We start from the raw sequence: 25,477 nt of genomic DNA, 5'->3' as shown, positions 1-25,477 counted from the left end.
AAAATTAATAATAGACTTAATTACTATTTTTTTTTAAAAAAGTAATCAATAAATTGTCAAATCACGAAAAACTTATGGAATATTTATGTTAAAAAATCCTTATTGTGATAATATTCCTAAATCCTTTCGAATTTTATGTCAGATCTTTCTCAAAAGTTTCCTGTTTGTTTGTTTGTTTTTCTCTTGAAATATGAGCACAATAAAATGTTGAAAAATGCCAATAAAAAAGAGATCGATCGAGAAGAGCTATTAATTTGGAAATTTATAATATGTACATAATACATAATGTTCAATAAGATTTTGAAGTGACAAAGCAAATAATATTTAACACTTTAGATATATGGTTGCATTGCTAGAATTTCAATGATTATACATACAGCTACAAATAGCAAAGCCACACAACACAAAGCAAGATTTGATAGAAGAAATATTTACCATATTGAGTTGATTAGAAATGCTCTTCCACATTGGTTAAACAAAGCTATAATAATCAAAGAATCTTTTTTAACTGATCTCTATAGTTGTTCTTGTCTTATGTAATTCTTTTTCATTATATATATGATTTGACATATAATTGCATTAGAGAGATGGATTTGGAAAAAGAATGCTATAAAGACGTATATAATATATATATACATATAAACGTTAATTAATCAATTCATACATCCCAATCCCATGAACTGAGCACTTTGTGGCACTTCATCCCACGTGAACAAGCTAGAAGAAGTTTTGTTAATTATAATAATATATAATGGAGCGGGCGGTGTGCCAATCTAATATTACCTTTTCTCTTTTTATTATTTTTTTATAACTATACATTAGTCTCACTCTAATTTAGACTCGGTCTACTTAATTAGCACAGCTAAATGAGACATATTAGAAACAAAGTCAGAAGGCGCAGCCTAAGAAAAAAAAAATTATTAATTATAATTATAATTATAAATTATTTGTGAATTTTCTACTTGCTAAACGCCAAAATCTGTTAAGAAATGTGATAGAAAAATGTGTCAACAAAGAATCAGATGAAATGTATTTATTTATATGTGGGAAACCGAAAGGAGGAGGGTTTACTTAATGAATATATGTTTAGTATTATATATATACATATGGACCAGCAAAAATTAAATAAGAATTAGATGCTTTTAGCTAGTTCAGAACAAATTATTTATGCTCTATTGTTTTTTAGTCATCATCACTTTTCAATTTCAGACCATATAAATATAGTTTAGTTTAATTCATATGTTTAGCTTACTAGCAAGAGTATATATACTTATTTAATATCGAAATAAAGACTTAGTTTTCTATATTTTTAATTATTTTTATTTGATATTCTGTAATTTGAAATCATACAGCTTAAATTCAGTTAATAAAATTTTATCACATGCCCAAACTACTCTTAATTATATGAGTTTTAAATTCAAATTTAATTATTTGATTACATATAATTGAGTGTAATTTGGTCATATTGATAAATTTTTATTCATCAAATTTAACTCTAGGGTACCAATCAAGTATGTACAATTTAAATTATGAAGTACAGATCAACATTATTAAAGACTCTTGATGTGCCAATTTGTGATTAATGTAATTTAATGTAGTTCAACTTATTTAAATTTTAAAATAAAATATGTAAAATTTGTTATTAAATTATATTAATCATGGCTTGCCACATAATGTAGCGTTAGACAATCTCTAATGAGAGATATAAATAGTGTCTTGTATTTAGCATAAAAAGTCAATATATTATATATTTAGCATTATGCTCCAATATACAATTATAAAATCTATTGTAAAATTTAATATTTTATTAATGCCAATTTGATATTTATTGAAAATATACAAAAAGTAATAATTTTTTTTATATTTATTATTGATAGTATAAGATAATAATAAAATAATAAAATAAAAAGTGTAACATTTAATGTAAACAGATAAAAATAATACTAAAATAATATAAATGACATAAAAGTACATAAAAAAATGTAGCATTTATGGTGATGCAAAATATGCACCATGTTATATTGTGTGCCAAATTTGGCCCAACTTTTAGCATATGCTAAATTTGGTACAACTTTTGTCACACCATTGGAGCAAGTTTTTTATAAAGTGGGCTATATTTTAGCAATCCATTACCAATTTGGCACTCCATTGGAGATGATCTTAGTGCCCAAACTTAACAAAAATTCTTAAAATAATAATAATTAAATAGGCAAGATTAAAGTTGTTAATAAATATACTATGAAAAAATAAACATAAATGACTTTAGTTTATGAATTATTTGATATAATATGTAATTATCACGGTAAATATTATGTCTCTTCTATATAATAAGTGTGTAGATAACGAAATTTTTTGGTTTTCATAGTTTTTTATTTTTTTATTGTTAACTTTAATATAATATTTTTATATTTAACGGTAGTTTGTAAACATTACTTAAACTTAAATAAAATAAAATAAATAATTAAAAAATTAAAATAGGATATTTTTGAGATATTTTATAATGATAATTATTTAAAAATAATAAATAATTAAACAAATTAAAATATGATATTTTTGAGATATTTTAGAATGATAATTATTTAAAAAAAATAAATAATTAAACAAATTAAAATATGATATTTTTTAGATATTTTACAATGATAATTATTTAAAAATAATAAAATCATATGTTTTATAACTTAAAAAAAATTTAATTAAACTTAAAGTCACTTATTAGGATAATATCATATTAAATATATAATATAATCTACTGTCAATTAGCAACAAATTGCCTTTTTTAAAAAAAACTAGTGAGAAACTTAAATTTAAAATTGATGTATAATATTTAATATTACATTAAATATATAATATATAATCTCTTGTTGTCACTCCCAAATTCAAAAAGTAGAACAAACATAAACTTAAAAAAATTATTTAATTAAAACAGGATATTTATTTGAAATTTATGTGACATTAATATAAATTTAATAAAAGTAATTAATAAATTTTATAAATAAAACTACAGAAACGTGCATTGCACGTTGCTTGTATCTAGTTATTTAAGATGCGAGATGAACATTTATGTTTTTTATAATCAGAAAAGTGATAAATTGATATTTAGTTAAAATAAAATCCACCAAAATGTAGATTAATTCATCTTAAATGTGTAGATTTATTTTTATCATTATTAATATTTATATAAATTCATGAACACAAGTACTTATATTCATATTAGATACAATTGCTTATTTTTATTTATAGAATTTATTAATTATTTTTATTAAATTTGAATTATTTTCATATAAATTTCAAATAAATAAACAATATTATATATAAAAGAATGATATAAACATATTAAATAAAAAATTACATCAAACATTGTTTATGATTTAAAAAATATATATATTATGATAGCCTTTTTAAAATAATTTTTTTAACAAAAATTAAGATTATGTATTATATATTATTATTGTAATGATATTTTATAGTATTTTAATTTATATTAATATAATTATTAAATAGAAATATCTAATCTATTTGAATTCATACTATTTGAATTCATATTTTATAATATAATTAGTAAAAAATTAGGATTATATATTATTATCACAATAATATTTTATAATATTTAAATTTTTTTTAATATATTTATTAAATATCTAGTCTTGTATTATATATTTTTTATAATAAACATATTTATAGCAATTGAATTTGAATTTGATTTATAATAATATAAATATTATATGTAGTTGTACGTCAATTATAATAATGATATTTTATAATATTTAATTTTATATTAATATAATTAATAAATATCTATTTTTAATTAATTTTAAAGGTATATTCCGTTAAAGCTAACAAAACAAATCATTAAAATCAAGGATTTCCGTTATCGGCACACTTTTTATATAGAAGAGATGTTATTTTCATCATGTACAATAATTCAAATATTTTTTTTATCCTCATAAAATTATACCCTAAATTTTCATGTGGAAATTAAGTAAACATAGTATCTATATATCTATAAAGGAAAGTATTGGAGAAGTGATGTGGCATCCTGTAATATTTTAGAGCTATTTTCTCTATTTTATTAAAATTTTGGTGAATTTGAGTCTTATTTGTGTATGTTAAGTAATCATTTTCTTTGTAAAAATCTCACATAATTTACAAACCATTGCGGCTATACTATAGTTGTAGGCTATAAATAAAATAAAATTTTCATTCAATTTGATTTGTCCACTTTTATTAGAATTTATGTGAATTTGAGTTTTATTTGTATATGTAAAGTAATCATTTTCGTTCTAAAAATCTCACATGGTTTACAAACCATTGTGGGTGCTATAGTTGTAGGCTATAAATAAATCTTTGGAGCTCTATAAAGGAAGGATTTGGAGATGTGATGTGACATTCTATAATTTTTTAGAGCTATTTTCTCTATTATATTATAATTTAGATGAATTTGAGTCTTATTTGTATATTGTTGACGTACGCCGTTTTTTGTCAACTTAAATAATAGAACAATTAAACAATAAAATATTGGAGCAAATGAATAAAGAGGAAAACAACAGAGCTTTTACGTGGTTCAGCAGTAAACTCTTCCTAGTCCACGAGTATAAATTATTTAGACTTGAGAGTTTTTTGAAAACTTTTCAGAGATAAGTTACCCAGAGTGTTCTCTCCAGAAATCAGAAAAAATGTCCTTTACAAATGATGATTCCTCCTCTATTTATAGAGAAGGTTGCAGAATTCATTCCCACATATTTCAGGAAGATATTCTGTAAATCAATAGAAATAATGATATTAAATGCATTATCTCCTACATACACGGAAACGTCCCATGAAGATTGGGAACGGGTAACAGATTAAATGATATCCCTTAAATATTGGGATTGAACAATAATAAATATGTTTACACATAATGGGTTATCCCAGATAATTCATCAAATCTTTGAGATCAGCAATTGGCATTGAGTCTGTCGAGACTATGAGTTAATCACCTAACTTCGCACTATGCTCGGGACAAATAGATGTTGACGAGATTGTCGCATCCGAGCTTGCACTTCCCGAGCTTGAGTTACCTCGCCTGAAGGCAATCAGCGAAAAATATATTCAAGTGTTATGCCATTGCGAGCTCAGAGCATACTCGAGGCTACACATCCTCGAAGTCATCGTTTACTTTACAGAGGTTCGATGGTTGGGTCATATGGTAACCGTATGTATTTCGAGCTCACACCTGACGAGCTCAGTTTTCGGGGTCATAACTTTTCATCTCGAAATCTGGGTGTAACATTTTGCCTCCTCAAAAGTATTAGTTCGAATCCCATGAGAAGAAAAATTTTGCACTGCCCTTCTTGGAAACTGTACCATCATTTGTACTCGAATGTGGACACACGTTAGCCAGGTATTGGATGGTCAGAGTACTTGAGTGTCTTTTACACCACACGCATGTCCATCCGCCTGCCAACTTTATGGCGCCACTCTTCCGTTTGTCCCTGACCATTTGATCAGGTATCGAAATTGGCCAATGCTCTAGATTATTTCGTCGATTGGCATCCTTTGGGGCCTATAATTATGCCATCATCTTCCTCATTTTTCCTTTACGTTTTTGAATTTTCAGAAAAGAGAGAAGAACTAAGAAAACCAGAACTCAAAAACTCCAGTCCTTGCATGTTCTCCAAGCCGAGGAAGCAAAATACTGCTGGTCTGTTCGACTCTGTAAAATCGTTCTTGCAACCAATCCTTCGGTCTTCGATTTCTTTGTTTCCACCATATGCATTGTGTAAGTATCTGTTCTTAACCCCGTATATCTGTGTATATACTTTTTTTTTTTATTCCTGCATGTTTTACGTTGTTGCACTTTTAGGCACATTTACTAGTTTTGTACTAGAATGCTTTGGTCAATACCGTGTAGTTTTTAGGCTTATATGGTGTTATGGATTTTCCAAACCTAGATTTTGGATAAATGATGCAAATATGGCTTTTACTGGGTTATCTTCATTTCGACCATCGTATCGTGTAGACCAAGAAACTGTTTATAGGATTAGGGTTTTCAAATTACATGTTTCCCAAAAATATCACTTTTTGAGTAACCGCCAACTTTTTCCCCTAAAAATCCAGGATTCTCAAATATAAATCCACTTTTCCCCTTTACGTGGCATACATGCTCCAAGCCTAATCTCTCTCTTTTGACCGAGCTCATCCCATAGTCTCGGCATTCGAGCTCAGACCATCTTGATTTTTATTCTTAATCTTCTTGTTTGTCTGGCCCTCACCCTTTTTATTTCTTGCTAGATGTCGCAGAATTTGGAAAAGCGGTGGGGGTCAAAACTCGCGATTCTTTACTCACCGGCTATTCCGAGCTCGGAGTCACCTTTTACTCGGAATCAGCAATTGATTCGGGAGCACGAACTAAGGCATGAGCAAGAAGACACCCGAGCTCACTTTCAACGTCAAATCGACGAGGTCAAAGAGAGGAAAAGGAAGAGACTTAGGGTCACCATCTACCCAGATCCAGACCCCGAGCCTAGATCAATCCCCCTCGATCCTACCCTTAAAGTGATGGTCGCATTCAAACCGGGCGATCTTAAATTTTCTCTGGTGGAAGAACCATCAAATCCCCCATCTACCTCGCAGCCAGCCACTATTCCCACCTCTAGGGGAGAATTTTTCGAGGCCGAGCATTATTGGAGCTCGATTTCTTCACTAGGGCAGATCTCTGACATCTTGGCCCTCCACGAAATTGGATTATCAGGCTCGCTGAGGTGTCGAGCCCCGGGAGATGGTAATCTCGACAGTAAGTTAAAATTGTTAGGAACGAGTTTCCTAATACGCAGCGGAATGGTGGTATGGTTGGCCTAGTGTACAACAAAAATTTTGTAACATATTTAAACTACCTTTAAATATGCGGATCCATTAATATACATACATTAATCATAAGCAAGATAATAATAGAAATCATACCTCTTGAAGCCTATCAAGTGTCCTTGCTATCTTTTCGTATTTAGAACAATCTTCCTATCCAACCCGCTCCCACGTACTCACACCAAGATCTTCCAAAGCGTTCTCTACACCTCAAGAAATGTGTGGGCACTTAGAGAATGAATGATAGTTTATTTGTGATTCTACTTGATGTACTCAACTCATGAGATCAAGAGAATAGGCCTGAGAATTGATTCTTTATTTTCAGGGAGAGAAAACTATCGTTCTATTTTTCACAGAGTGAATGTTCAGAGTTGTCTCACACTCACTTTTCTTATCTTGAATAATTTTCTGATCAGTCATACTTAACATAAAATATTCAAAATTTTAAAAATAAATCTGTAACCATTTTACAATTTACTTTTTAATTAATTAATTATTCTATTAATGAAAAAATCCAAAAACCAATTTTTTGAATTATCCATTAATTAATAAATTAAATAAATAAAATTAAAAATCCCATCCCTGAAAAATGCTCGCCCTACACGCCACACACATTCCATGGACTGTGTGTGAACGTGTAGCTTCCTAATTTATAGGGATATTGGTTTTTCAAATTTTATTTAATTATTTATTCAAATTACTTTGTCAGATAAGATCTAACAACCTGATAACTAATTCAAATTTGAATTCAAATTAATTATCTTTTTAGTTAATTATCAAATATAATTAATTATTTGAATAAATATTAATCTTTTAAATTCAAATCCAATTTGAACTTATCAGATCATTATCTCCCACTCAAATAAAGATATTTAATTAATTCTACCAATTAATTAAATCCAAAATTTTTCGAAAATAAATATTTAATTTATTATAATTTCGAAAATTATAATTAATTAAATTTCGAAAATTAATTTAATTATTTAATATAATTTCGAAAATTATACAATAATTAAATATTAATTAATTTTGTTAACTACAACTAATTTGTAATTAATTAATTAATCACTATTATCATATAATTGCATATTTGGCCTGAAGAACAAATTTCTTCTAAAATATGTCTTTAAACTATTTTTCCTTCATATCAACTCTTACCTTGAACAGTGTTGATAGAGCTGCTATGGGGACCTATGGACCTATAATTCCAAGCTCCAATAAATTTGAGATATTAATTAAACTCTTTAATTAAATAATCTTAATTTATTAATCTCATGATTATTCCACTATAAATATGAGACTGCACTCTTGTAATTATAGACATTTCATTTACTAAGTACTTTATAATCATAAAGCGTCCATTGATATAATCATTGCATACAACTTGACCCTCTAATAATGGTTCATAATTAATCGGGAATAAAATTATCGTTTTACCCTTTTAATTATCTCTTGTTTCCTTAAGTACCATTGATTCTCCTAGTGAAGGTTAATTCATAATAAATTATGAATTTGAGCTCAATAACCTTTCAGTCCCAAAAGTCAACCCTTAAGGGAACCATCATTCAATCTCTTGCGAGAAGGTATAGATTCCATATCTGTATACTATGTCCCCAGCCATCTATATTAATGAATTCCCAAAACAAAAGTTTCTAGCCTGATCATTCTGACAGACCCTAACAAGTGAATCAAAGAACTCATATAATATAAACAGGAGTTCATAGTAACTTCAGGATTAAGATCTATTTGTATATGATCATCAGTTGATATATTTAATTAATACTTCGAAACAGTATTTAACTAAGTATTAACAAACATATCTGGTCCAGTTCTATATATTCTCTAATATATAAAGCACATCCACTAAAGTGTCCTACCACACTAGTGATCCGGATCTAGATCACATGTATTCATAATACTAGTGGACCGTACTTGCAGTAATTAATCTAAATATTCCATAACTTTATTTTACTGCGAACTATTCAAGTTCATTTATCTCAAACACAATCCTCCTGTACCAATACGTGTTTGAGATCACATATATGAACTTAGGAATTTTCCTGATATTTACATAATATTATCATAGAATAACATAGTCCATAAAATATATGCATAACAAATTCAATTTATTTATTTATTTCATAAAAACAATGTCTACTACATATGCTTTCAGGGCACATTTCCAACAAAAATATGCGGCTTGGAGCCATGAGAACATGAGGGCAGGGGCCTTATTGCCCTTTAAGTCCTTTTTCAAGGACTTTTTGGATTTCGCCGGGCTCGCTCCCTTCCAACTCAACACCAACTCATATAGGGTTTTGTCAGGCCTGAGGTCACTTTACCACGAGCTAAAGTGGGAAGGACCTTCACCAAAGGAGATTCTGTATCTCTTTTGCTTGAAAAGCAATCCCTCCCGAGATCGGGGAGGAGATGGCTTCTATTATCTCTCGAACTATCCTCGTGAGAAGAAAATCTTTGAGGACCTCCCGAATCATCCTCCCAACTTCAAGGTGGCATTCTTTTGGACGGACGGTCTGGCTCCCTCCAGACACTATTCGTTCAGGCGAATCCGTAAGTATACGATCTTTTTTTTCTTTTCATGTTCGAATTCTTGCTTAGGCTTGGACCACTCATAATACATTTATTTCTTCAGCCAACTATCATCGTCCTACTCCCACTAGTGAGATAAAGGAGCATAAGGAGACTTTGCTTCAACTCCCTTATGGCAGGCACTCCTTCTCTTATCTTCTTTATGAAGATAAGCTTCGAGCCTGTGGTCTCTTAGAGAAATCAATCCACAAATGACTGGTCCAACAAGAAGTACACCCAGTGGGAGCCTGTACCTCTCCCAATTGGCAGCCGTCATCTAAGGCGAAGCTCTAAGGCACGATCCCCAACTCGCCATCGCAGGAGTCCGTGCTCGGGACGAGGCTTCGAGCTCAAGTGACAGAGGTACGGTCATCCTTAGCTCGGCTTTATGGTCTCCTTCGCTACTTAAGCATAAACCTGACACTCTAATCTTGTGCCCAGATGATAGGGAAATTTTTTATGTATGGTCCTGGGTAGATGAGAGAGCCCATAGGTTTGATAGCTGGTTAGGGAAGTACGATACTATGTATAGCCTGAATGAGATCTAGAATGGAATAGCCGTCCAATACGGGACGAATGATTATAGGGACCTTTTGAGGTTGACTTCCACATATAGGGAAGGGACTCCCCCTGCCTCTTCTGAAGATGGGGAAATTATATGGTCGTCGAGCACGAGCTCGGGGGAGAGTTCCAGTTAGGTTCCTCGTTACTTGTCCTTTTATTCCTTGACTGTCTACATTATGCTAAATTTTTGTGTCTTGAATTTTCTTATAATGTGGTGTGACTGTGCAGGCACTATGGATTCTGATCTCGAGACCGTGCTCGCCATGGGGGAGGGGGCTAAGAAGAGCAAGCGCTTGAGAGCCTCGCAGAAGTCTGATCGACCTGCTAAGGTCTCTAAGAGGACCGAGAAGACTCCTCCTCCCCCAGCTCCCATTGTTGCGAGCCCGGCTGCGGGTCCCGCCTCCCAAGTCGATACGTCCACCACAGATGCTCCTCCTCCTCCTCCTGCAGTCAAGATCCTCCCCACGCTCGGGCCTCCTCCGAAGAAACCAGCATACAAAGGGCGTCTGTTGTCGATTTCGACTCATGTTGATGAGTATGTTGTCGACAATGCTGCCGGGACCCATAGGGCTACACTTGGCTCGGAAGTCCTGTCTCGGGTAGGTCAGAGCATTAGCAGCTTTGAGGCTCCCCAGTGGCAGTTCTTGAACAATGCTCGGGACTGCACCACCCTTTATGACAAGAGTGTCGAGCTCGCTGCTACGGTAGCTTCTCTCACCTCATTATCGTTGTTGTTGTGCTTAATGCATATTCTAACTTGATTTGTTTGTGTGTCAGTCTCTTACTGCATTTTCTCAGCTAAATTATAAGCTGAACAACGAGATCCACTCGAGCATGTCATATGCTCAAGAGGCGAAGGATCTCCAGCTCAAGCTTGCAGACGATTTTAAGGCCGAAAAATCAAAACTGGAGGCTGAGGCTGAGCAGATGAAGTCCAGGATAGTAGAGCTCGAGAAGCTGAATGCCAGGCATGAGGAGCTTGAGAAGATCAATGCCAAGCTTGAGGAGGAGAGAAAGGCCACCTTCGAGATAATGGAGGAATAAAAAACCCGTCTCCTTGAAGAGTTCAAGGAGAGGAAGGACCGAGCAGTTGACTTGGCCATGTACAGGATCTGGGCCAGCAATGCTGATCTCGATACCAGCTTCCTAGGTTGTGGCCAAATGGCAAGCTCGGCTTGAAGCGGAGGAGGCTGCTCGGGAGGACGCAGAAAAGGCTAAGGAGGATGCCGAGAAGGCTAAGGGGGATGCCCCTTCCTCCTAAACCTCGATTTTGGGCTGTGTCCCTTTAAGACTTTTGTAATAGTTTTTATTATTTTTTGCTTTTTATGCCCTTGGGGCTAAGACAATTTATAGCTCGTAAAAGAGATGTTTTCTTATGATATTTACAATACCATATTTGACTTTACTTTAATATTTTTGCTTTACATCTCTTAAATCGAAATATTTTAAGAAATTTGTATTAAAAGTTTGTCCTTATGTCTATTTATTCATACAAACACATGGTGGATTTAAGCTCAAGTTTCAATACATTCATGCACAGTTTACTCGATGTATCCGTGTCCGATCTCGTTATTTGTCGAGGTCGAAATTTACTTTTACCATGCACTAGAATGTACTCTGGCGTGTAAGGTGGGTAGTTTAGTTATATCATGTTTTTTTAGTTACTTTTCCTCATCCTCGGGTAGTTCCTCGAGGTTATGAGGTTGAAACTATCTTTTTGCAAGATATTCCAACCTCGATCTCGACTTAATTTGAGGTGGGTTTATCTATATCCCATCTTTCTGTCGATTAGTTTTAGCTGGTTTGTTCCAAACCTATTTAAGTCGTGCTTTTGGTTCATAATCCATACACATTTTTTGACCTAGTTATATCTAGATCGCGCATTTGGTTATATCCAAATTACCTTGGTTCGCGTGTTTGGTTATATCCAAACACTTTCAATGTCCAAATTATTTTAGCTCGCGCATTTGGTTATATCCAAATACTTAACTTTTAATAATCTAGTTATTTTAGTTCGCGTGTTTGGTTATATCCAAACTGTAATGACCCACTAATCTAGACTAATTGGACCATTATCGAAACTATACATAAAACTTACATTTTTACGAAAATACCATAATTTATTAAGTAACTTGAAAATAAGAGTTATTTACAAATAAACAGAATACTAAGAAGGATTTTGGGATCCCATTGTTTTTAAAACAAAACAAGATTTAAAATAAAAGACATTACATAATAATGCGGAAAATACACATAAAACCCATAAAAACATAAAAGGAGACTATATCCTCGAATCGAATAACGCTCGGCCCCTTGACTCCATTCATCATCGATACACATTCTCCAAGCGTCACGAATCTTTCCGCCTCTAAACTTATTTTCCTGCACATAAACAGAAAGGAGTGAGCCTAATGCCCAGTAAGGAAAATCTAACACAAAGTCACATACATAATTTCATAAGAAAACATAAAGACTTAACATAATACATATAACATACACTTATTATAATGGCCATTATTACTTGGGGTCCCATAGACTAAACAAGCATATGCCCATGGGATTAGTGGGGTCCTACTAGCTAAGTAGGTCATATGCCCATAACCCATTTGGGGTCTTGTTAGTCATATGGGTCATATGCCCAAGCCTACAAACATACACATATACATATCATAACACTTTTAATAACATAAAACATATAAATAACATAATCACATAACATGTTGATTCTAGCCTATTTCCTTACCAAAGTTACCGAGATTATGGACTGAGTTGGGATTGTTGGAACACTCCTAAAACCATAAAAAAAGAGTAAGTCTAAAGAAAGGAGATGAAATGAAAGAGATGGAAAGACTAAACCATAGAAAACATACTTACCAACTTATATGCTTAAAAGCTTGGATTCCCTAACCAAAATAAGAATAAGGTTAGGGGACTGAGTAGAAGGTTTTGAGAAAGGAAATAACATAAAAATACAGAAAAGAACTAGAGTTTTGGGTTTACCTCAAAGATTGCAAGATCAATCTAACATCCACCGAAATACTATAGCACTCACTTACTTCCCAAAGTGTTTGATAAGCTTATGATGTTTAAGCTTATAGTTTTTCCCCAAACCAAGTGTTTACACTCTCACACTCACTTAACACTAGCAGCCTCTGAACTTAGAGCAAATGGTGAATAATGGCTGGGTACTAGGTCTTATTTATAGAGTTTGGGAATGAAAATATCTTGATTTTACTTGAATAAAAATAATGGCTTTTTAGGTGAAAATCATTTGAATAATCGTTCAGCAGAGGCTGAAGACTCGTTCATAAGATGCTGGACTGTTGAAGGAGTTTGAATGGCTGAAGGGAAAAGAATTCAAATGTATTTGAAAACATGCTGGTGGAGGCGATATATCGCCCCCTATAGGCGATATATCGCCTGGACCTTTGTTCCCGAGGCGACCGTGCATCGATTCGTGTTTTCCGTATCTACGTGCTGCGACATATCGCCCCCTATAGCTGCGATATATCGGCATACGCTGAATATTTAAACACGAATTTACACATTTTTAGCTGAGTTTGAATGGAGTAAACAGCCTTGACTAAGCCCTCAACGTGCTCAAAGCTGCTGACTGACCCTATACATTCAAACTTTTACCCTTATTTAATTTAATCCTCAAAAATACTTAATCCTTAATTACCATTCAAAACATGTGCTTAAAATCCTATTGGTTGATGTCTAAACCTTATAATATAATAATATAATCCTTAATATCAGACACATTAATCAAACCTTAGGTTATACTTAATATTCTTAAACTATAGGTTAAACTTAGAAAATCTATAAGTACTACTATGAGTGTCCAAATAACTCCCGGTCTGAACCAAAAATCCAAAGTAACAATGATAACACTAAACATACTATAATACTACTAAACAATTAGCTAAGTAAAGTTCTTGGACTCTACACAAACACATTACTTTTAATAATCTGGTTATGTCCAAATTATCTTAGCTCGCGTATTTGGTTATATCCAAATACTTTTATTTTTTTAATAATTTGGTTATGTCCAAACTATTTTAGCTCGCGTATTTGGTTATATCCAAATACTTCTATTCTTTTCGTGTATGCTATTTATTTTTTCAAGCTTACGGTATATATACCGCTAATGCCCCCTTAATATCCTATGAGTGTGACCATAGGTTATTAAATTAAAAGAGTTTGCAAAAAATAAAGGATACTAAAACGAAAATGGACTTTATTCAGAATTGAACAATTTATTAACAAAAGCATAGTAAAGATAAACAAGAACGGTTACATGTGACATCATTCCTACACTATTGATAGTAAGGTCGTAGATGTTCACCATTCCATGCTCGTGGTACCAATTCCCCGTTTAATCTTGCCAATTTGTAGATGCCAGGTCGGATAACTGACTCGATTTTATAAGGCCCAACCCAATTAGGCCCGAGCACGCCAGCGACTGGGTCCCGCGTAGCCAGGAATACGCACCTCAGCACCAAGTCTCCCAATTTGAATTTCATGTTCTAAACCTTTTTATTGAAATATTGAGTAGCTCGCTGCTGGTATGATGCATTTTTTAGCTTAGCCTTGTCCCGTCTTTCTTCAATCTGGTCCAGACTTACTTCGAGCTGGGATTGGTTCGAGGTTTGGTCAAAATCATGGCTACGAATAGTGGGTACTTCGACCTCGATTGGTAGCATAGCCTCACATCCATATGCCAGGGAAAAGGGGGTATGTCTTGTTGAAGTGCGAGCTGTGGTCCGATATCCCCACAAAACTTGCGGTAACTCCTCGAACCATTTTTCCTTAGCTTCTTCCAATTTCTTCTTCATGGAACTCTTCAGGGCTTTATTCACAGCTTCAACTTGGTCATTTGCTTGGGGATGAGCCACAGAGGAGAAGCTCTTTATTATCCCATTTTTCTCACAAAAATTGGTAAATAGTTCACTATCGAACTAAGTACCGTTATCCGATACTATCTTCCTTGGCATTCCATATCGGCAGATTATATTTTTTACCACAAAGTCCAAAACTTTCTTTGAGGTACGTAATTGTTGCCAGAGGTTCGGCCTCGCTCCACTTCGTAAAATAATCTACTGCGACTACTGCGACTTAACTCCACCTTTTCTAGTTGGCAATGAGCCTATGAGGTCAATTCCCAAGACCGCAAATGGCCATGGGGAGGTCATCATAGTTAGCTCGGAAGGTGGAGCTCGTGGGATCGTGGTGAACCGTTGACACTTATCACATTTCTTGATGTAATCAAATGAGTCTGCTTTGATAGTGGGCCAGAAGTATCCTTGGTGTATAATTTTCTTTGACAAGCTATGCCCCCCTGTGTGGTCCCCACAGAATCCTTCATGTATCTCTTCTAGGATCCTCTTGGCCTCGGGTGGAGTCACACATCGGAGTAGTGGCATAGAGTATCCTCTTCGATATAACCTTCCTTCCACAATAGTGTATCTGGGGATCTGATACATCAGTTTTCGAGCCTTGTTCCGTTTTGCTGGGAGAATGCTGGTTTCAAGGTACTCAACTATTGGGGTCATCCAGATTGGCTCAGAGTTGATCATGCTGACATCTTCCTGTTTCGGCTCGCTAATACTGGGTGTCGACAGACACTCGATTGGCACTACATTCAGCTGGTCGACCTCGGTAGATGTGGCGAGCCTGACTAGGGCGTCTGCATTTGAATTTTGCTCTCGGGGAACCTGCTCTATTGTGTAGAACTCGAAATGTTCGACTGCTGTTTTTGCTTTTTCTAAGTATGCAACCATCTTTGTTCTGCGAGCCTGGTATTCCCTTAAAATTCGGTTGACCACCAACTGCGAGTCACTATAACAGTGTATCGCTTTAGCCTTGAGTTCCTTAGCTATTCGAAGTCTTGCCAATAGAGCTTCGTATTCAGCCTCGTTGTTAGATGCTTCGAAATCAAATCTCAAGGCGGAGTGAAATCGGCTTCCTGTTGGAGTGATCGATATGATTCCTGCCCCCAATCCATTTTCGTTGGAAGACCCATCGACATAAAGTTTCCACAGCTCGCGAGCTGGAGTTATAACTTCGTCGTCAGTCATTCCAGTACATTCCACTATGAAGTATGCTAGGGAATGTCCTCTTATAGTTATCCTTGGATGATAAGTGATCTCAAATTTTCCGAGCTCAACAGCCCATTTTAATAATCGGCCGAGGCTCCTGGCTTTGATAAGACTTGTCGTAGTGGTTGGTCAGTCAGCACATGGATGGGGTGTGCTTGAAAATAAGGTCAGAGCTTTCGAGATGAGTGAATTAGGCTGAAGGCCAATTTCTCCATTAAGGGTATCTCGATTCTGCCCCCAGTAACCTTTTGCTGACATAGTATACTGGCTTTTGTACCTTCTGGTCTTCTCGGACGAGTACGGCGTTGATGGCGTGCTCAGTTATAACGAGATATAGGTACAAAATTTCTCCTGTGATAGGTTTCGACAAGATAGGAGGCTCTGCGAGGTGCTTCTTGAGCTCCTGAAAGGCTAGCTCGCATTCCTCTGTCCAGTCGAATTTTTTGCCCCCTCTCAACAGGTTGAAAAATGGAAGACATCGGTCTGTAAATTTTGAGATAAACCTACTCAATGCTGCCATCTGTCCAGTCAATCTGGACATCTTTATGCTTTCGAGGTGAGGGCATGTCAATTAACTCCTAGTTCTTGTCAGGATTAGCCTCTAATCCCCGTGTGTTCACAATGAAACCCAGGAACTTTCCCGACGATACTTCAAAAGAGAATTTTTGGGGGTTGAGCTTCATGTTGTACTTTCGTAGCACGACGAAGCATTCTTCGAGGTTGTCCACATGGTTATTGTTATGTTTAGATTTGACCAACATATCATCAACATAAACTTCCATGTTATTACCTATCTGTTCGGAGAAAATCGTGTTTACGAGCCGTTGGTACGTGACTCCAGCATTCTTGAGCCCGAATGACATGACGTTGTAGCAGTACATCCCTTTATCTGTCACAAAACTTGTATGCTCTTAGTCTGGGGCATGCATGGAAATCTGGTTATATCCATAATAAGCGTCCATGAACGACATAAATCCATGCCGGGCTGTGGAATCTACGAGCTGGTCAATCCGAGGTAGGGGAAAGCAGTCCTTAGGACATGCTTTATTGAGGTCTGAGTAGTCAATACAAGTCTGCCATGTTCCGTTAGGTTTTGGAACTAGGACCGGGTTGGCGACCCAATCAGGGTAGAAGGCATCTCGTATGAATCGATTTGCCTTTAACCTATCGACCTCTTCCTTCAGGGCTTTCTTCCTGTCATCATCCAGGAGTCTTCATTTTTGTTGTTTCGGGGGGAAGCTCTTGTCGATGTTAAGTGCATGGATTATCACATTTGGGCTTATCCCCACCATGTCCGAATGTGACCATGCGAAGACGTCCTGGTTCTTCCTCAGGAAGCAGATTAATTTCTACTTTGTTTCCTCCGACAGGTTTTTCCCTACCTTCACAGTTTTTGGGGGATCGATCTCTTCGAGCTTGATTTCTTCGAGTTCTTCTAGCAGCTCGAGGTCAGCCCTTTCTTCTACTCTTGGATCAATCTCTTCGTCTATTTCGAAGACTGTCCCATCCTTATTCTGAATTATGACAAGTGTTTGTGCACTTGTCAGCTTCTTTCCTCTAATGGAAATGCTATAGCATTCCCTTCCTGCGAGCTGGTCCCCTTTCAGGGTCCTGATGCCACTAGAACTCGGGAACTTGATGGCCAGATGCCTTACAGGTGTAACTGCCCCAGCCCTACTAGGGCGGGTCTCCCGAGCAGTAAGTTGTAGGCTGATGGAAGATCCACTATTAGAAACTCCATCATCTTGGTTATCGAGACTGGGAAGTCACCCAAGGTTACGGGGAGTTCGATGGATCCCATACAGGCAATCCCTTCTCCTGAAAAGCCATTAAGTGTCGTTGCACATGCCTTTAGGTTGCGAAGCGCGAGTCCCATCTTTTCTAAGGTAGCCTTGCAGAGGATATTTACTAAGCTCCCATTATCAACCAGGACTCGGTGTACCCTCTTGTTCGTGAGCTGAAGGGTTATGACCAGCGGGTCACTGTGAGGAAACTGTACATGAGACGCGTTGTCCTCAGTAAAAGTTATGGGTTGTGATTCAACCCTTTGCTGTTTTGGAGCTCTGGGTTCGGGTTCGGGTTCGTAAGGAGACCTGTCACCAATTTTTAGTTCATTCACATATCGTTTCTGGGCGTTCCTGGCCGATCCTGCGATATGTGGTCCCCCCGAAATGGTTATGACATCATCTCCATCAATTGGAGGGGGTCGTTCATCCTCCCTTGCTCGGGAGTTATTATTCTGAGCAGGTGGTGGTGCTGCTGTGGCTGGTGGAAGCCTGATTGGGGTTTTGGTTCCTAACATATTGTCTGAAATATTCTCTTGAGATCAATCCTTCGATTTCGTCTTTTAATTGCCTACATTCATCGGTTGTATGTTCGATATCTCTATGAAATTTGCAGTACTTGTTGGAGTCTCTTTTCGCCTTTTGGTTCCTCAAGGGGTCGGGCCGTCTGAAAGGGACCTGGTTTTCATTAGCTAAGAAGATATTCTCCCGAGACTCATTGAGCTCGGTATACACCTTTTATACGGAGAAATATCTCTCTCCTTTCTTCTTCTTTCCCCTTTCCGCCTCGGGATTATTCCCTTCATTCTTCTTCCTTTTAGAAGGGTTGTCCCCAGGGGGTTTTGAGGTTGTAGGATCTGCCGAGGTCGAGGCAGAGTTCACGTTTGTTGTTGTAGTTATGGGCTGAGAGGTCATATTCAGAGCTGACCTCGCCTCTTCTACATTAACAAATCTTTGAGCTCGTCGATTGAACTCATTTAGGGACCTTATGGGCTTCCTTTGCATATCCTCCCAGAGTGGACTTCCAGGCATTACTCCGGCTTGGACAACCATTAAATGGCCACTGTCGTTGACGTCATGAGCTTGGGCGACTTCCAAATTAAACCTTGTGAGGTAAATCTTCAGTGATTCGTTCGGCTGTTGTCGAACATTGGTTAAGGCAGACGCCTCGGGCCCAATGCCGACCATGGCCTTGAACTGTATCTTGAAATCTCTTGATAATTGATCCCAAGAAGCAATCAAATGTCTCTTATACTTCTCAAACCAGTTCTTTACTAGTCCCGTGAGCGAGGCTGGGAACAACATGCATCTGAGCTCGTAGCCCACATTACTGGCTCGCATGATTGTGTTAAATGTGCTTAAATGATTGCGCGGATCCGAATTCCCATCAAATGGTGGGACATGAGGAATTATAAATCCTTGAGGAAACGGGGTGCTAGAAATATGCGGGGCAAAGGGCTCGAGTTCTTCATCGAACTCTTCATCCCGTTCCCTACCTCGTTCGTTTTGTAAGAGCCTGAACGCTCTTTCCAACTGTTCAATCCTTTCTTGGACTGGATCTACGGGGGGGTCTGACTTGAAGCAGCGAGAACTGGTTTTCATTGATTACAACTCCAGTTTCGCGCCTCGGTACAGGGTTCTTTCACCCATTGAGATGATCCCTCAGATCTGGGTTCGATGGATTATCATTCCCCTGGTTATGGTTCAGGTGTTCTCGTAAATCCGGGTGATTTCTTTGATTCCTAGTATTTCTACGTTCCTGGTCATACATACTGACTGATCCAGTGTCTCCCGAGCTTTCATTGACATGGCTCATTGCATGGATGTTTCGAGACGGGTTTCTTTCCTGTTGCCTCGTCTCAATAGTGTGAGACCGAGACATTTGGCTTCTCGTGGGTTGAGGACCCCTATGCTCTCTAGCAGTCTCCCCATTTCCACGCCTTCGCCCAGCTCGCCTTTCCTTATCACCATGGGTCGGTTGTGTGTTCCTCCGAGTTGGTGAAGGATACCTTATTGGCGATGGTGGGTGCCTTATTGGTGATGGTGGCTGCCATCCATTACGGGGCCTAGAAGGTCCTGAGTTCTCCTGACAAGGTTCTGTAACGTTCTGCGCGGTACCAGGATTTTGGATCCGAGCCTCCGAGGGAGCTCGATTATTCCCTACTCAGCCTGGTGCCTCCGCAGTTGGGTTGGCCGAACCTCCAGCTTGGTTACTACTCCGGGTTCTCGGCAGTGCAAGTTGTTCTACTGGCGGCGGAGGTTGCTCGCTCTTCGGGTGGCAGCATTTTTGCGTGGCCGCCCTCGAGGCTTACGTGGTGGAACATGAACATCTCGTGGAGGCAGAGCCTGATCCTCTGGCGGAGGTGGGGCCTTAGCCGCCTGCGCCTCAGCAGCTAGTCTGGCTAGCTCTTCATTGCACTTCTTGGCCTCTGCCATTTGCTTTCGCAGTTGACGATTTTCGAGCTCCACTATTGGGACATATCATTCAGGATTGTAGTACATGTCCTCGTCGTCCCTGGGGCTTGGTGGCCCCCGAGAATCTGATGAACCACTCCTCTCATCAGGGTCCGAGTTCACCATGGGTTGCTTTCCAGGGCATCGGGGGTAGTCAACTTCATCTAAAATTTCCTCCTCAGGAACATTGGGATCATTTGCTGCCATTGTTGATTTGGGAGGTTCTTTGACTGAATAGACTCACGCACGTACTGTTTAACAGCTCTCAATGAAAGCACCAAACTGTTGACGCCGTTTTTCGTTAACTTAAATAGTAGAGCAATTAAACAATAAAATATTGGAGCAAATGAATAAAGAGGAAAACAACAGAGTTTTTACGTGGTTCAGCAGTTAACTTTGCCTAGTCCACGAGTCTATATTATTTAGACTTGGGAGTTTTCTGGAAACTTTTCAGAGATAAGTTACCCAGAGTGTTCTCTCCAGAAATAAGAAAAAATGTCCTTTACAAATGGTGATTCCTCCTCTATTTATAGAGAATGATGCAGAATTCATTCCCACATATTTCGGGAAGATATTCTGTAAATCAATAGAAATAATGATATTAAATGTATTATCTCCTACATACACATAAACGTCCCATGAAGATCGGGAATGGATAACAGATTAAATGATATCCCTTAAATATTGGGATTGAACAACAATAAATATGTTCACACGTAATGGGTTATCCTAGATAATTCATCAAATCTTCGAGATCAGCAATTGGCATTGAGTCTGTCGAGACTATGGGTCAATCACCCAACTTCGCACTATGCTCGGGACAAATAGATGTTGACGAGGCTGTCGCATCCGAGCTTGCACTTCCCGAGCTTGAGCTACCTCGCCTGAAGGCAATCGGCGAAAAATATATTCAAGTGTTATGCCATTGCGAGCTCAGAGCATACTCGAGGCTACACATCCTCGAAGTCGTCGTTTACTTTACAGAGGTTCGACGGTTGGGTCATATATGGTAACCGTATGTATTTCGAGCTCACACCTGACGAGCCCAATTTTTGGGGTCATAACTTCTCATCTCGAAATCTGGGTGTAACATATATGTTAAGTAATAATTTTCTTTGTAAAATTCCCACATGATTTACAAACCATTGTGGGTATGCTATAGTTGTAGGCTATAAATGAAGTATTTTTTCATTCAACTTGATTTGTCTACTTTTATTAGAATTTAGGTGAATTTGAGTTTTATTTGTATATGTTAAGTAATAATTTTTTTTGTAAAAATCTCACATGGTTTACAAACCATTGTGGGTGCTATAATTGTAGGCTATAAATAAAGTATTTTTTTTCATTCAATTTGATTTGTCCAATAATTTTTTTATGGGTGATTGATTAATAAAATCTTGCCCAATTAGTTATAATTTTTTAGTTTATCAAATTTATATCAATATTAAAATTATTCTTTTTATAAATTTATATTTATATATTTAATATTTTTATATAATTTTAATTTGTAAATATAATATATAGTGTAAGATATATATATATTGTATGACTTATTTGTTTAAAAAAATAAATAAAATTAAGACTCTACAATATTAATTTATTTTTGTTGTATAATGATTTATGTGCTAATTACATGAGATAAAAAGAGAGAAAATTAAATTGTGATACTTTAAATAGTTTCTCATATTTTCATATAAGAAATTAGAAAAAAAGTATTAGTAGATTAAAAAATAATTGAAATGATTGATTTATGAGACAATTTTTAGTGGAAATTTATAATGCATGTGTGTATGTAGATATATAATTTGGAGAGGTAATATGGCATCCAAAAATCTTTTAGAGATATTTTATCTATTTAATTAGAATTTTTGGTTAATATGAGTTTTCTTTGGAGAGGTGATGTGCCATTTTATAATTTTTTAGAGGTATTGTAACTATTTTATTATAATTTAAGTGAATTTGAGTATTATTTATATATGTTGATTAATATTTTTTTTTTTGTAAAAATCCTACACGGTTCATCAAATTTATAACATTTAATATATTATATATATTTTATAATATTTTTTGTAATATGTATTTTTAAAGTATTTAAATTTGTAAATTCTATATTATATATTAAAAAATAATATACTATATAATGTAACAAGAATGTATATTATCACCTACTTTTTAAAAAATACTGTCACAATATTTGAAGATGCATATAAAATATTATATAAGTAAGGCATATAAAAGATTATATAGATTGATACTTTATCATATTAATAAATTTAAGAAATTAAGAAAATTAAAACCCTATAATATAAATTTATTTTTGTTATGTTATCATTTATCTTTTCTGCTAATCTTATAAAATAAAATAGAAAAAAAATTGTGATACTATATATAGTACCTTATATTTTTTTTATATAAGAATTAGAAAAATTATTAGTAAATTGAAGAAAAAATTTGATTTTTGAGATAGTTTTAAGTTATGAGTTAATATATATGTATGTATATATATATATATATATATATAATTTTAGGTGAATTACACAGACATAGTATTAAAAAATTGAGAAATTATAAAATGCATACAAAATTTATAAATTTCTATTATTATACAAAAATTATAATTTTTTTAATCGGATTATATTCTTTTTCTAAAAATATTATAATTAACCTTATAAATATAAAAATTCTTTAAATATGCATCTAGTATTTTGTTATTATAAAATCAAGCAAAACACCATTATATTTCCTAGTTTTTAAATAACTATTATGTGTATATATAATAATTAAACACGAGACCTATATAATTTATATTTGATGAGTAGCCGGATCATGCATTAAAATGTGTTACTATATAAAAGGTAAAAATAATGTTACAAGAATTTATGTCTCAGAGATGGATTGAAATGAAAGACCACCAACCCTGTTTATGTACATATTTTAAGGAATTAATATATTGATTGAAGCTATAATTTGATAATAATCAGTAACTTACCTCGAATGCTCTAATTTTAATTACGTACTTTTGTCACATGCTAGAGTTGACCCCATTACTTACTCTTGTTTTAAATCACCCACCCCTATGTCTTATTCTAACCCAACCACAAGCACAAACTATTTTTTTTTTTATAAAAGAACAACTTTCCAACTTGTAATTTTAATACTACGGATTTTAGTTCTATAACACTTTCTCCCATGTTATAGTAACAGTTAAGGCGACTTCCGTAATATGACGGTTTTTATAGTAATTATTAATTAAGAGTTAGCTTATTAAACTTATTGAAACAAGAGTAACCATATGTGTCCTTAAATTATACACTTAAATATTATACATAATGACGTGTCACTATTTTAAAAGAATAACGATATGTGCACTTAATTTAATATTACACACTGATGTGACACTAGTTTTAAACAGTAAATTCTAATTTAGATTAATATGATTGGTTGAAACTGAGATATATAATTTTAAAAAACAATGATTGTGTGTAATGTTTGTTGGGTGCAGTTATTCATTTTACAAATCAGTGTCCACCGTTATATATAATGTTTGATGGTATATTTTGAGAGCATATTTTGATTGTGATTGTTCACATGTACAGTAACATATTTTGAGAGCACATGTACAATAACACTAGCTAATAAAATATTACCACTACATATTTCTTTAGTTTACTTATATGAACAATGAATGCTTCATGGAAGTAAAAAAAAAAAAGAAGAAGAGAATATGTTTCTTTTTATTAATAATAATTATTTGTTCTAAGAAACCATGTCATTTCCAAAAAGAGTCTCTCTCTTAAGAGAGTCATGAATTACAATACTAGTGGTGGAAGAGGAGAAATTGTGATATTGATGATGATGTGGTGGGCTCATCGTCATGAGACCGTTGTTATTTTGACCCAAAAAACAGGATTTATCGTAGTGGCCAAAGTAATTAATTTGATCAACTGGGTCCATCTCTACTGGTGGGGTCGAGCCTCCACCACTAACACCACCACCCACCATGGTTGCTGGATCTTGCTGCATCTGGATGCACAGAATCTCCGCCTGAGCCACGGCCAGTTGCATTTGCAGCTCCGAAACTTGGTTTTGTAGGTAAGAAATGGCCCCCACACACCCATAAACAGGGTCTCTCATTCTCGCATTGGCTTCGTACACTAAACTGCTCACTGCATCCGCTCTTTGCTCAATAGGAAGCTCCTATAGTATTCATCGACATAATACACACATTATTACATATTATACATATATATAAAAAAAAATACAAGACAGAGAGAAAATGAAATGAAATAACTCAGTCACCTGTAACATTTTGCTGACATTGCTGGCACCAAAGACCTTGTGAACAATGGCGAACTTGTGGGGATCGTCGGAGGCAAAGTATGGGGCGAAGACACAGTCTTTGGCGCAACGACGTCTCAGCAACTTGCACGAAGCGCAGGGCGAGTTTCCAACCATTATTATTGCTCTTTTGTTTTGAAAGTTCTAAAAGGGAAAAATATGAGAGAGTTGATGAGTTTGTAAAGGGAATGATATGAAGATGACTATATGCTATGCTAGCTGAATATGTCTATCTATTTATATATATATTTATATAAAGGTAAGTAGTGGACTATCTCAACAAACTGAGAGAACGTGTGAGGCTATAGTACTATTATGCAGTCCATTTGGAAATAAAATAATAACACGCAAAATTGTTTGAAGAGAAAAATTTATTGAATGTATTAAAAAAAAGATTAATTGGAAAATTAAATAAAAGGGATTGTTGTGTAGTTTATTATTATAATCATTGAGGTTTGAAGTGGGATTCTTTTGTCCTTGCTCTGACAAAACCATATTATATTTATAGATAGATCAAACCAATAGGTTGTCTACACCTTTTTGTTTCGACTAATTAATAATGGGGGCAATTAATTACTGGGTTAATAATTAATACACTTTCTTCTAATTAATTCTGCTTTATTTGGGTCGGATCAAACTTGGGCGAGATAGTACTCTAATAATTCTGAGTAGTGGATGCTAAAGTTAATGAACTGTCCTTTTATGTTATTAATTAAAGGGTCTGTACTTTTTTTGACGATGTGTTTTTTTTTTTATTTGATTGGATTTTGTGTTTTGACAAATTATTTTTTGGACCTTATGTTTTGT

At 35.1% G+C, this 25,477-nt stretch overlaps 1 protein-coding gene across 1 annotated transcript; it reads right to left on the bottom strand.

Moving 5' to 3' along the window:
- Positions 1-24,046: 24,046 nt before the first annotated feature.
- On the bottom strand, positions 24,047-24,918 carry LOC133793970 (LOB domain-containing protein 12-like). The gene is made up of 2 exons (XM_062231184.1): positions 24,632-24,918; positions 24,047-24,529 (listed from the first exon to the last, which is right to left on the bottom strand). The coding sequence occupies exons 1-2, from the start codon at positions 24,785-24,787 to the stop codon at positions 24,089-24,091; spliced, it is 597 nt and encodes a 198-aa protein (XP_062087168.1). The 5' UTR covers positions 24,788-24,918; the 3' UTR covers positions 24,047-24,088.
- Positions 24,919-25,477: the final 559 nt, after the last annotated feature.

The sequence above is a fragment of the Humulus lupulus genome, chromosome 8, assembly GCF_963169125.1.
Source record: "Humulus lupulus chromosome 8, drHumLupu1.1, whole genome shotgun sequence".
NCBI lineage: Eukaryota > Viridiplantae > Streptophyta > Magnoliopsida > Rosales > Cannabaceae > Humulus > Humulus lupulus.
Note: the sequence above shows the minus strand (reverse complement) of the source record. Positions and strands in the feature narration are given on the sequence as shown.

Bases quoted from the DNA above. Each gene is read 5' to 3' on its own strand.
- LOC133793970 (XM_062231184.1), bottom strand. From the start codon at position 24,787: ATGGTTGGAAACTCGCCCTGCGCTTCGTGCAAGTTGCTGAGACGTCGT. The intron at 24,530-24,631 runs GTGACTGAGTTA...TGAATACTATAG, and splicing joins ATGTCAGCAAAATGTTACAG to GAGCTTCCTATTGAGCAAAG.